The 13,311-nt window shown below is 54.0% G+C and overlaps 1 protein-coding gene across 1 annotated transcript in view; it reads left to right on the plus strand.

Moving 5' to 3' along the window:
• Window positions 1-147: 147 nt before the first annotated feature.
• The window catches only part of tap1 (transporter 1, ATP-binding cassette, sub-family B (MDR/TAP)), a 42,327-nt gene continuing 29,163 nt past the window's right edge, over window positions 148-13,311 (plus strand). The window contains exons 1-3 of the mRNA XM_030102898.1: window positions 148-370; window positions 5,530-5,857; window positions 9,099-9,327. Coding sequence (XP_029958758.1) covers window positions 5,534-5,857; window positions 9,099-9,327 — 553 coding nt within the window. The 5' untranslated portion in view covers window positions 148-370; window positions 5,530-5,533. The remainder of the gene's footprint in view (window positions 371-5,529; window positions 5,858-9,098; window positions 9,328-13,311) is intronic.

Below are 13,311 nucleotides of genomic sequence, written 5' to 3' on the forward strand. Positions count from 1 at the left end.
GGCCCGAACCAACTCGGGTCTTTCCGCTCGTTGGTGGACCGAACCAAGTCGGGGGTTTCCCCTCGTGCGTTGGACCGAACCAAGTCGGGGGTTTCCCCTCGTGCGTTGGACCGAACCAAGTCGGGGGTTTCCCCTCGTGCGTTGGACCGAACCAAGTCGGGGGTTTCCCCTCGTGCGTTGGACCGAACCAAGTCGGGGGTTTCCGTGGGTGACTCTTATCAACAACTACTTTCACTTTCAGTCTGAAGTTCTTTCACAGAGCAGACGTGCGACGAGCCTGCGGACAGATCGCCAGAAGCCTTCCCAGCTGCGTCCTGCTGCCTTCTCGGTGTTCTTCAGCCGTCAGGGCTTCTCCAGCTGTCCAGCTCAGGTGAGCGCGTCACTTTCCTGTTCCCACTGTTTACCGACTCTACAAGTGAAATAAGTGATGTATATTTTCTGCATTATTTTTGTGTCTTGTAAATTGAATTAACAGCAGGCGTGTGTGTGTGTGTGTGTGTGTGTGTGTGTGTGTGTGTGTGTGTGTGCGCGTGTTGTAAGTCAGTCTTTTAAGAGAAAGTGAAAGTGTGCAAAGGAACTGCAAACTTAAAGCTGGTGTCTGGAGTTTCTGTTTGTTTCCAACGTATGAATCATTTTTCAACAGAGCTTCAATGCGTCAGTCTGGTTCGATGCTACAGTATAATATCAGCATAAAGCAATATAAAAATGTATTTATGAGCTCCGCCTTCGTCTCATAGACCCCCATGTTATTAGGTGCGTTCACGATGGCAAAGCCAGAGGTAGACGGAGCTAGACGAAGCAGACGGCGCAGCCGTGGGGCGGAGTTATCAGTCTGCCTCCAACTCGGACAACCCTATGTTCTCCATGTTCGTGTTTCTCATGACTCCCACAGTGGGGGGTGTTTACAGGCCCGTCGTCCGGGGTGTCAATTAGGGGGGCAATGCCCCCCGCCTGTGCCTCCTTGCCCCCCCCCCCCCCCCCCCCCCCCCCCCCCACACACACACACACACACACACACACACACACACCCCTCCCTGGCTGTCAGAGGGGTAATTTATTTTTCTTATTAAAAACAAAAGAATTCATAATTTCTTTCGTGTGTCACATTGTGTTAATTCATATTCAGTTAACTGAAATAAATAAAATTTAAAAAAACAAAATAATTTTAAGTTACATGTGACACTTGCGTGCTGCTGCAAGTGCGGACCAGGCGTCAAGGGGGGACAGACTGCCTCGCCCCCTCAGTCAAAATATAGTATTTCATTAAAAACATTAAGTTTTCAGTCTATTGTGTCCTTAAAAAACAACAGCAAACTCTGCTGGCTTGCTCAGATCAATATGAAGTGTTGTGCTGTTCAAAAGTCAAAAAAGAGGAGACTGCAGCTCTGCTGAAGGAGAGAGCTGCTTATTGATCATTTGTTTTTTTTACTATTTGTGCTTTTTAGCAGTGTGGTTAATGATCATACAGCGCCTCTGATCTGTGGATTCTGTTTTTGTGTTGCTCCGTTACTTTTTCGGCACCGATGCGTCGCCCCCCCCCCCCCCCCCCCCCCCGGGTTTAAGCCGCCGCCCCCGTCTACACTGGGCTGGAGCCGGGACTGGGTGTTTATTTATGCAAATAAAGCATGTTGTCATCAAACTGATGACGAGTGGACTCGGGTCCAATCCCCTGCCTGTATGAACCAGAGAGGTGGGCCAGGTAGCCGCAGTGAGTTGCTCTGGAGCAGCTCACAGCGGCTACCTCTGTGACCGATCTCGCGAGTTTTCGATGCCCTACGTAGGTCCTACGTGTCAGTGACGCCGGGCCAAATGTGGGCGGGGCGGCTCGAAAGTCTCAAAAGTCTGCCTCTGGCTTTCTCATGTCGAACGCACCTAACCACCTTATTCAGGAAGTGCTGCTGGGCGGTGCCATTTTTGAGAGCAATTTCCGGTTGGCCATCTTTGCGCTGCAAAGGAGGACTGAGTCCTCTCGCAAAACTTGCCCGTTTTGTTGTTTTTCAGAAAACGGTTTGTGTCTCTGGCAGCACACTGACACACAGGATCGCTGCTCTTCCTCCTAACTTTCTGCAGACAACATGCGCAGTAGAGCAGGGAGGGAAGTTAGCCTCCCTCCCCCACACACTCTGCTCAGTCAATCTAACAGAAGAAGTGTCCTTGCAGTGGCTCTGCATGTCCCCACTGTCCTCTGCTGAAGAGCCTTGTTTTCATGACAGAAGCATCTCTTCACACCTTCGCTGTGGAAGTTCTAGTGTTAAAGGGGCGTGGCTTGGTCGCTCACTAAAGCGGGGGGGGGGGGTATTTGATGAGTTTGACGAGGGGGAACAAAAATACCATCCACTTCCTTTGTGTCCGTCCCGAAAACCTTCCTGACTCACCTCTGGATAAACAGCTCGCCTCACAGAAACAGTCAGTCTGCTGCTCTGATGACTGAGGAGTTGAGCTCAATGGGCCCGTTTGCCAAAATGTTGAAGTGTGGCTTTAAACTTTTCATGCTGAAACCGGAGCGTGGGCGTCTGCCTGGGGGGGCGGCTCGGATCCGGGCTCTGTGATGACCGCCGGCTGTCTGGGCTCTGAGGGCCTCTCTGGCCTGCTTCTGGCCTTCTCAGGGGTCAGAGGTCATATATACATGATCACTATCACCATCACTGTCACCATCCTATTCACATGATCACGCTGATCTTTAATCACTCTTCACATACTGGGTTACCTTGTCTTCTGGTGGTGGTTAGACTAATGGTGATCTGTAGCAGACCTCTCTTGATGCACGCCCCGAGTTTACTGCTAGTTACTACTAGTTACTACCAGTTACTACCAGTTACTACTAGTTACTACTAGTTACTGCTAGCTATATTCTCAAAAAAAAAGGTTTGTGGTGTCCTTGCATTTCCTTCCTCCCCTACACCTCCTTTTATTTTTGTGGCCTGGTCTGTTCACTACTATGGTTCGTCAGGGGCAAGGAAAAAAAAAATGTATAGAAATATATGTATATATGTATATATATATTTATATATATATATATATATATATATATAAATATATTTTATATATATATATATATATATATATATATATATATATATATATATATATATATATATGGTTAAGTGAGTTCTTGTGTTGGTTGTCGGCTCTGTTGTGGTGTTGTCTAGATTGGGGTTTGGGATTGTTCTTGGTTGCGTGTCGTGCGTCGATAACACTGTTTTGCATTGTGAATTTGTACAGAGGTTGTGCCTCCCCCCCCCCCCCCCCCCCCCTCTCTTTATCTCTCTCTCTTTCTGTCTCTCGCTCTCTGAGCGTCTCCGTCCCGGTCCTGTCCTCAGCCATGCCGGATGCCAGCTTTAAATAAAGGCAGCAGCAGGAGGAGACTCAGTCTCGTCCTGCTGCTGACATTAAAGGTGCATTAAGGAGTTTTACAACCTTAAAAATACTTATTTTCCACCATAAATATGTTACACATTTTTAATGCTGTGTCCAATGTGCCCTGACAGATTCATCACCAGAACCTCTAACAGGCTAAACTGTCACTTGAAAGTCACAGTGCCGGTCCGGCTCCAGAGTTTTTTTGGGGGAGAATTTGAGAGGAATGACGTAATGCGCGCTCCGGCTGGTTAGGTTTCGTTTTGTCCGCCATTACTCCGCCAGATGCTTAGTGAGCAACAGCTGAGCAGGATCTTCCAGGAAGTCAGAACAGACTGGCTTCTAGCACTGCAGCTCCACACAGACTCCACCAGGGAGAGGAAACTTAAATCTTACTGGAGCGCTGCTAAACGAGTGAGGAAGGAGTTCCCCTCTTCCGTGCACGGGAGCCACAGGGACGAGTTTTTCACTAAGCTGCATTACGCCCAAGGCCTGCAGGGGGCGCTGTTTGGCATAAAACGTGCAAACTCCTTAAGGCACCTTTAACATCTGTTCGGACAGTAAAAGGCTACAATCATACAATATTGCACACCCCAGCTGCCGAACAGGACAAGGGGAAAAAAAAATATTTTTCATGCTTTTGCAGAAATTTGCACAATCCTCCTAAGAGAGCGGAAGAAACAGCAAGTACATTTAAACAAAACACAAACTTTATCAACATCACAGTTTGTCTAGATTGATCAGGTTGAGCCTCTCAGCAGAAAGAAAAAGAGATGATGACAGAAAGAAATCTTGCTTTTCTATGAAATGATGAATCCTGGATCACTGCAGCAAACCATGCTTGGTGAATGGGTGAAGTCCAGGAAGCCCGACTGCACCTGGTGACACCACCTTCATTATTGGCTTTAGCTGTCAGTGTCGGTCAACTGTTGGCTTGTCAGCTTTAGCCATTGATGTCAGTCAGCTGTTAGCATGTTATCTTTAGCTGTTAGCTTGTTAGCTTTAGCCATCAACATCAATCGGCTGTCAGCTTGTTTATCTTTAGCACTAATCATCAGTCAGCTGTTAGCTTGTTAGCTTTAGCACTGGTCATCAGTTAGATGATAGCTTGTTAGCTTTAGCACTAATCATCAGTCAGCTGTTAGCTTGTTAGCTTTAGCACTGGTCATCAGTTAGATGATAGCTTGTTAGCTTTAGCACTGATCATCAGTCAGCTGTTAGCTTCTTTATCTTTAGCACTAATCATCAGTCAGCTGTTAGCTTGTTAGCTTTAGCACTGGTCATCAGTTAGATGATAGCTTGTTAGCTTTAGCACTGATCATCAGTCAGCTGTTAGCTTCTTTATCTTTAGCACTAATCATCAGTCAGCTGTTAGCTTGTTAGCTTTAGCACTGATCATCAGTCAGCTGTTAGCTTGTTAGCTTTAGCACTGGTCATCAGTTAGATGATAGCTTGTTAGCTTTAGCACTGATAATCAGTCAGCTGTTAGCTTCTTTATCTTTAGCACTGATCATCAGTCAGCTGTTAGCTTGTTAGCTTTAGCACTGGTCATCAGTTAGATGATAGCTTGTTAGCTTTAGCACTAATCATCAGTCAGCTGTTAGCTTGTTAGCTTTAGCACTGGTCATCAGTTAGATGATAGCTTGTTAGCTTTAGCACTGATAATCAGTCAGCTGTTAGCTTCTTTATCTTTAGCACTGATCATCAGTCAGCTGTTAGCTTGTTAGCTTTAGCACTGGTCATCAGTTAGATGATAGCTTGTTAGCTTAGCCATCAGGGCAGTCAGCTGTTGACAGCAGGACCGTTCTGGGCTCTGACGGAGGAACCTGCTGGGCAGATTCCCACCAGAATCATGACATCCACTCGCAAAACACTGTTTCCATCACTGTGTGTGTGTGTGTGTGTGTGTGTGTGTGTGTGTGTGTGTGTGTGTGTGTGTGGGGTGTTCTCTCATTCACGATGCAGATTTAAGAAACTGAGTTTGTGTGTGTGTAAGATAAATGTGTAAGAAAAATGTCTTGAATGAACCAATCTGCAAAAAAAAGCTGCTGTTTTTAATCCAAACCTTGACAAATGTTTCGCTGTGTTCTGAAGTTCCACCGGACAGAAAAGTGTTGTCAGAACATGAAGTTCCTCCGTTGCTCCAGTCGGTTCTCTGTTCTCTCTTTGCAGAAGGATGCAGAAGATAAGCTCCTCCTCCTTCGTCCTGCCTGTGCTGTGCGTGTGTGTGGATGTGTGTGTGGTGCGCGCCGTCCGCCTGGCCCAGCCCTGCCCCTTCCTCCTGCCCCGCCCCTTCCTGGCCCTGTGGGGGGGGGCGCTGCTCAGGGCCTCGGCCCTGCTCCTCCTGTCCTTCCTGGGGGGCCTGCGCCGGATGCGGGGCCCGGAGGGGCTCCAGAGCCTGGCGGTCCTCTGCTTCCACCGCCCCGCCTACGTGGCCCTGCTGGGGGCGCTGGGCCGCCCCGCCCAAGAGGAGCTGTGGGCGTGGCACTCCTGGGGGAGGGTGAGTGCTGTCGAGGTGGGGGGGTCAGCAACACTCCATCATTTCCTCCATGTGCTGTAAAGACGTAGAATGAAGGCTGGTTCTTCCACGTCGCAGGATATTTGTAAAAGAAAACAAATGTAAAGAAGTGAGATGAGCCAACGGAGAACACCAGGACCAAACGTTCCGCCGGTCTTTAGAGGCCCCGGGCACGCAGCCAGAACATCAGAACCAGGCTCAGAGCAGAACCCTGCAGAACCAGGCTCAGAGGGGGAGAACCCTGCAGAACCAGGCTCACAGGAGAACCCTGCAGAACCAGGCTCAGAGGAGAACCCTGCAGAACCAGGCTCACAGGAGAACCCTGCAGAACCAGGCTCAGAGGGGGAGAACCCTGCAGAACCAGGCTCACAGGAGAACCCTGCAGAACCAGGCTCAGAGGAGAACCCTGCAGAACCAGGCTCAGAGGAGGAGAACCCTGCAGAACCAGGCTCAGAGGAGAACCCTGCAGAACCAGGCTCAGAGGAGAACCCTGCAGAACCAGGCTCAGAGGGGGAGAACCCTGCAGAACCAGGCTCAGAGGAGAACCCTGCAGAACCAGGCTCAGAGGAGGAGAACCCTGCAGAACCAGGCTCAGAGGGGGAGAACCCTGCAGAACCAGGCTCAGAGGGGGAGAACCCTGCAGAACCAGGCTCAGAGGGGGAGAACCCTGCAGAACCAGGCTCACAGGAGAACCCTGCAGAACCAGGCTCAGAGGGGGAGAACCCTGCAGAACCAGGCTCAGAGGGGGAGAACCCTGCAGAACCAGGCCCAGAGGGGGAGAACCCTGCAGAACCAGGCTCAGAGGTGGAGAACCCTGCAGAACCAGGCTCAGAGGGGGAGAACCCTGCAGAACCAGGCTCAGAGGGGGAGAACCCTGCAGAACCAGGCTCAGAGGGGGAGAACCCTGCAGAACCAGGCTCAGAGGAGGAGAACCCTGCAGAACCAGGCCCAGAGGGGGAGAACCCTGCAGAACCAGGCTCAGAGGGGGAGAACCCTGCAGAACCAGGCTCAGAGGGGGAGAACCCTGCAGAACCAGGCTCAGAGGGGGAGAACTCATAGAAACATCAGGAGGGTTAAACAAACTAGAAAAATTTGCAGTTCCTTAAGAAACTGCAAGTGTGAATGCTGAGCTGAAAATGTTAAACTGTAATGCAGAAAAACTGAATAGGAAAAGTTGAAAAACCCTGAAATAAAGTTGAAAAAAGTTGAAAATGTTGAAAACGCTGCAAAAAGTTGAAAGAAGTTGAAAAAGGTTGAAAACATAGCAAAAAGTTGAAAAAGGTTGTAAAAGTTTGAAAATGCTGCAAAAGGTTGAAAAAGGTTGAAAACACTGCAAAAAGTTAGAAAAGTTTGAAAAAGGTTGAAAACACTGCAAAAAGTTAAAAAAGGTTTAAAACACTGCAAACAGTGGAAAAATGTATAAAAAGGTTGAAAACACTACAAAAAGTTGAAAAGGGTTGAAAAAAGTTGAAAAAGGTAGAAGGAGCAGTGGAGTCAGTGTCAGAGTAACAGAGGATCAATAGAGCTCCAGTCTTCATGGAAACATCCAGACTCATCAAGCAGCAGCAGCACAACAGGTGTGTCTGTTGCTATGGAGACCAGCTGCACAGCAGCCATGACAGTGAATCAGCACTTTTTAATGGAGTGCGCATGGTTGAAGAAATGGCATTTCTCGGGGACCAAGATGTGAAATTGAAAAAGATTTTCACACAGTCATATTCAGAAGCCTTTGATGAATTTAATGGTGCAGGAATCATGTCTGTAGGATCATCCATTCAGCCACGGCGATGGTGCGAACACGAGTGAAGTTTTGGATTTGAGCGAGAAAATCTCTCTCCAAAATGCATTGGAGCGGATGGGAGAAAATCCTGCGCTCTCCTCACAGAAATGTAGCTGGAGAGAGAACGGTTTGAGATAGAGACAAAGTGACTCAATTGTACGGGTCACAAGAAAAATGCCTACGTTTTGAGGGCTTATTGTGCAGATTGAGCAGGAAATGTGGCCGTACGGACCAGAAAAGAATTTTTTTTTGGTTAAAATTCAGAGCCTACCCCACTCTAACTGCCACTCTCCCACTCTAGCTTTTCCAATACACACCCATTATAAACTCCAAAAACGGCTGAAATTCTCTCCGTACTTGAAGGCTCACAGTTTAAATTTGGTATAATATCTGGACATGATATTACATACCTGAATAGAGGACAAAAATGCTTACGTTTTCAACATAAACTGACTTGTCTATGTAAAAGTATGACCAAGTTGTAATGGTTTAAATTTGAAGGAGTTGAAAGGTCAGTTGAAGAGTTTTTCCATCCACTTCAATGTTAAAAATAATTTTAAAAAGTTGAACAAAGTTGAAAAAGTTTAAAAAGGTTGAAGAAAGGGTTTAAAAAGTTGAATAGTTTAAAAGTTGAATGGTTAAAATCGGTTAAGATTTGAGGAAGTTATGAGGTTCCAAAGTTTGACAAAATCTCCATCCGTTAACATGGGGCAAAAAGTTGCACAAAAGTTGAAATATTTCAAAAAGTTTAAAACATATTAAAAAGCTAGAACATAGCACCCATGTCCTTAAAAAGCTTCACATTTTGATATATGAATGGTTCAAATCGGACAAAATTTGTAGGAGGAGAAGCGTGCCAAAAAACGGCGGAAGAAGTCAGAAGAGGAATGTAATAGTGTGAATGCCTCAACATTCACACAATAACACAACAATAACAACAACAGTACGAACAGGTTAATGATGAGGCGTCGTTAAGGACCTCAGAGGTCTGGACCACTGAGCAGACCAGTTCTTGAGGACCTCAGAGGTCTGGACCACTGAGCAGACCAGTTCTTGAGGACCTCAGAGGTCTGGACCACTGAGCAGACCAGTTCTTGAGGACCTCAGAGGTCTGGACCACTGAGCAGACCAGTTCTTGAGGACCTCAGAGGTCTGGACCACGGAGCAGACCAGTTCTTGAGGACCTCAGAGGTCTGGACCACTGAGCAGACCAGTTCTTGAGGACCTCAGAGGTCTGGACCACTGAGCAGACCAGTTCTTGAGGACCTCAGAGGTCTGGACCACTGAGCAGACCAGTTCTTGAGGACCTCAGAGGTCTGGACCACTGAGCAGACCAGTTCTTGAGGACCTCAGAGGTCTGGACCACGGTGAAGGACCTCTGAACTGAGCTTTCCCTCTCCGTGACTCCGGGCTGAGCGTTTTCCGGTTCTTCCGGTTCTGCAGGTCCTGCAGGGCTACGCCGTCACCCTGGTGGCCTGGACCTACTGGAGTCGGTACGTGGCGGCGCTCCTGAGCTCCGGCGTGCGGTGGGTGCGGTCGGCGCTGAAGACGGGGTCGGCCGGGGGGTCGGCGGAGGTCAGCGGCACGGCGCTGAAGAGGCTGCTGGGATGCATGCGTCCTTACCTGTGGCGCTTCGTCTTCGTGCTGGCCTTGGTGATGCTGTCGTCCTACGGTCAGTCAGGGTCCGTCCTTCATGTCCTTCATGTCCGTCCTTCATGTCCGTCCTTCATGTCCGTCCTTCATGTCCGTCCTTCATGTCTGTTCTTCATGTCCGTCCTTCATGTCCATCCTTCATGTCCTTCATGTCTGTTCTTCATGTCCGTCCTTCATGTCCTTCATGTCTGTTCTTCATGTCCGTCCTTCATGTCCTTCATGTCTGTTCTTCATGTCCGTCCTTCATGTCCTTCATGTCTGTTCTTCATGTCCGTCCTTCATGTCCTTCATGTCTGTTCTTCATGTCCGTCCTTCATGTCCGTCCTTCATGTCCGTCCTTCATGTCCGTCCTTCATGTCCATCCTTCATGTCCGTCCTTCATGTCTGTCCTTCATGTCTGTCCTTCATGTCCGGGACGAGGCGTGAGGCATGGGGACGAGGTGTGAGGCATGGGGACGAGGCGTGAGGCATGGGGACGAGGCGTGAGGCACGGGACGAGGCGTGAGGCACGGGATGAGACGTGAGGCATGGGGACGAGGTGTGAGGCATGGGGACGAGGCGTGAGGCAGGGGACGAGGCGTGAGGCAGGGGACGAGGCTTGAGGCAGGGGACGAGGCGTGAGGCAGGGGACGAGGCGTGAGGCAGGGGACGTGGCGTGAGGCACGGGGACGAGGCGTGAGGCATAGAGACGAGGCGTGAGGCACGGGACGAGACGTGAGGCACGGGGACGAGACGTGAGGCACGGGGACGAGGCGTGAGGCACAGAGACGAGGCGTGAGGCACGGGGACGAGACGTGAGGCACGGGGACGAGACGTGAGGCACGGGGACGAGGCGTGAGGCACAGAGACGAGGCGTGAGGCACGGGACGAGACGTGAGGCACGGGACAAGACGTGAGGCATGGGGACGAGGCGTGAGGCACGGGGACGAGACGTGAGGCACGGGGACGAGGCTTGAGGCACAGAGACGAGACGTGAGGCACGGGGACGAGGCTTGAGGCACAGAGACGAGGCGTGAGGCACGGGACGAGACGTGAGGCATGGGGACGAGGCGTGAGGCACGGGGACGAGACGTGAGGCACGGGGACGAGACGTGAGGCACGGGGACGAGGCTTGAGGCACAGAGACGAGGCGTGAGGCACGGGACGAGACGTGAGGCATGGGGACGAGGCGTGAGGCACGGGGACGAGGCGTGAGGCACGGGACGAGACGTGAGGCACGGGGACGAGACGTGAGGCACGGGGACGAGGCTTGAGGCACAGAGACGAGGCGTGAGGCATGGGACGAGACGTGAGGCATGGGGACGAGGCGTGAGGCACGGGGACGAGACGTGAGGCACGGGGACGAGGCTTGAGGCACGGGGACGAGACGTGAGGCACGGGGACGAGGCGTGAGGCACGGGACGAGACGTGAGGCACGGGGACGAGGCGTGAGTCACGGGACGAGACGTGAGGCATGGGGACGAGGCGTGAGGCACGGGACGAGACGTGAGGCATGGGGACGAGGCGTGAGGCATGGGGACGAGGCGTGAGGCACAGAGACGAGGCATGAGGCACAGAGACGAGGCATGAGGCACGGGGACGAGGCGTGAGGCATGGGGACGAGGCGTGAGGCATGGGGACGAGGCGTGAGGCACGGGACGTGACGTGAGGCACGGGGACGAGGCGTGAGGCACGGGACGAGACGTGAGGCATGGGGACGAGGCGTGAGGCATGGGGACGAGGCGTGAGGCACAGAGACGAGGCGTGAGGCACAGAGACGAGGCGTGAGGCACGGGGACGAGACGTGAGGCACGGGGACGAGACGTGAGGCACGGGGACGAGGCGTGAGGCACAGAGACGAGGCGTGAGGCACGGGACGAGACGTGAGGCACGGGACAAGACGTGAGGCATGGGGACGAGGCGTGAGGCACGGGGACGAGACGTGAGGCACGGGGACGAGGCTTGAGGCACAGAGACGAGACGTGAGGCACGGGGACGAGGCTTGAGGCACAGAGACGAGGCGTGAGGCACGGGACGAGACGTGAGGCATGGGGACGAGGCGTGAGGCACGGGGACGAGACGTGAGGCACGGGGACGAGACGTGAGGCACGGGGACGAGGCTTGAGGCACAGAGACGAGGCGTGAGGCACGGGACGAGACGTGAGGCATGGGGACGAGGCGTGAGGCACGGGGACGAGGCGTGAGGCACGGGACGAGACGTGAGGCACGGGGACGAGACGTGAGGCACGGGGACGAGGCTTGAGGCACAGAGACGAGGCGTGAGGCATGGGACGAGACGTGAGGCATGGGGACGAGGCGTGAGGCACGGGGACGAGACGTGAGGCACGGGGACGAGGCTTGAGGCACGGGGACGAGACGTGAGGCACGGGGACGAGGCGTGAGGCACGGGACGAGACGTGAGGCACGGGGATGAGGCGTGAGTCACGGGACGAGACGTGAGGCATGGGGACGAGGCGTGAGGCACGGGACGAGACGTGAGGCATGGGGACGAGGCGTGAGGCATGGGGACGAGGCGTGAGGCACAGAGACGAGGCATGAGGCACAGAGACGAGGCATGAGGCACGGGGACGAGGCGTGAGGCATGGGGACGAGGCGTGAGGCATGGGGACGAGGCGTGAGGCACGGGACGTGACGTGAGGCACGGGGACGAGGCGTGAGGCACGGGACGAGACGTGAGGCATGGGGACGAGGCGTGAGGCATGGGGACGAGGCGTGAGGCACAGAGACGAGGCGTGAGGCACAGAGACGAGGCGTGAGGCACGGGACGAGACGTGAGGCACGGGGACGAGGCGTGAGGCACGGGGACGAGGCGTGAGGCACGGGGACGAGACGTGAGGCACGGGGACGAGGCGTGAGGCACGGGGACGAGGCGTGAGGCACGGGACGAGACGTGAGGCACGGGGACGAGGCGTGAGGCACGGGACGAGACGTGAGGCACGGGGACGAGGCTTGAGGCACGGGGACAAGGCTTGAGGCACAGAGACGAGGCGTGAGGCACGGGACGAGACGTGAGGCACGGGGACGAGGCGTGAGGCACGGGGACGAGGCGTGAGGCACGGGGACGAGGCTTGAGGCACGGGGACAAGGCTTGAGGCACAGAGACAAGGTGTGAGGCATGGGGACGAGGCGTGAGGCACGGGACGAGACGTGAGGCAGGGGACGAGGCGTGAAGCACGGGGACGAGGCGTGAGGCACAGAGACGAGGCGTGAGGCACGGGACGAGATGTGAGGCATAGGGACGAGGCGTGAGGCACGGGGACGAGACGTGAGGCACGGGGACGAGGCTTGAGGCACAGAGACGAGGCGTGAGGCACGGGACGAGACGTGAGGCATGGGGACGAGGCGTGAGGCACGGGGACGAGACGTGAGGCACGGGGACGAGGCTTGAGGCACAGAGACGAGGCGTGAGGCACGGGGACGAGGCGTGAGGCATGGGGACAAGGCGTGAGGCACGGGGACGAGGCGTGAGGCACGGGGACGAGACGTGAGGCACGGGGACGAGGCTTGAGGCACAGAGACGAGGCGTGAGGCACGGGACGAGACGTGAGGCATGGGGACGAGGCGTGAGGCACGGGGACGAGACGTGAGGCACGGGGACGAGGCTTGAGGCACAGAGACGAGGCGTGAGGCACGGGGACGAGGCGTGAGGCATGGGGACAAGGCGTGAGGCACGGGGACGAGGCGTGAGGCACGGGGACGAGGCGTGAGGCACGGGACGAGGCGTGAGGCACGGGACGAGACGTGAGGCACGGGGACGAGGCGTGAGGCACGGGACGAGACGTGAGGCACGGGGACGAGGCGTGAGGCACGGGACGAGACGTGAGGCACGGGACGAGACGTGAGGCACGGGGACGAGACGTGAGGCACGGGGACGAGGCTTGAGGCACGGGGACGAGGCGTGAGGCACGGGGACGAGGCGTGAGGCACGGGACGAGACGTGAGGCACGGGGACGAGGCGTGAGGCACGGGACGAGACGTGAGGCATGGGGACGAGGCGTGAGGC

This window comes from Salarias fasciatus, chromosome 11, assembly GCF_902148845.1.
Source record: "Salarias fasciatus chromosome 11, fSalaFa1.1, whole genome shotgun sequence".
In the NCBI taxonomy this organism is placed as follows: Eukaryota; Metazoa; Chordata; class Actinopteri; order Blenniiformes; family Blenniidae; genus Salarias; species Salarias fasciatus.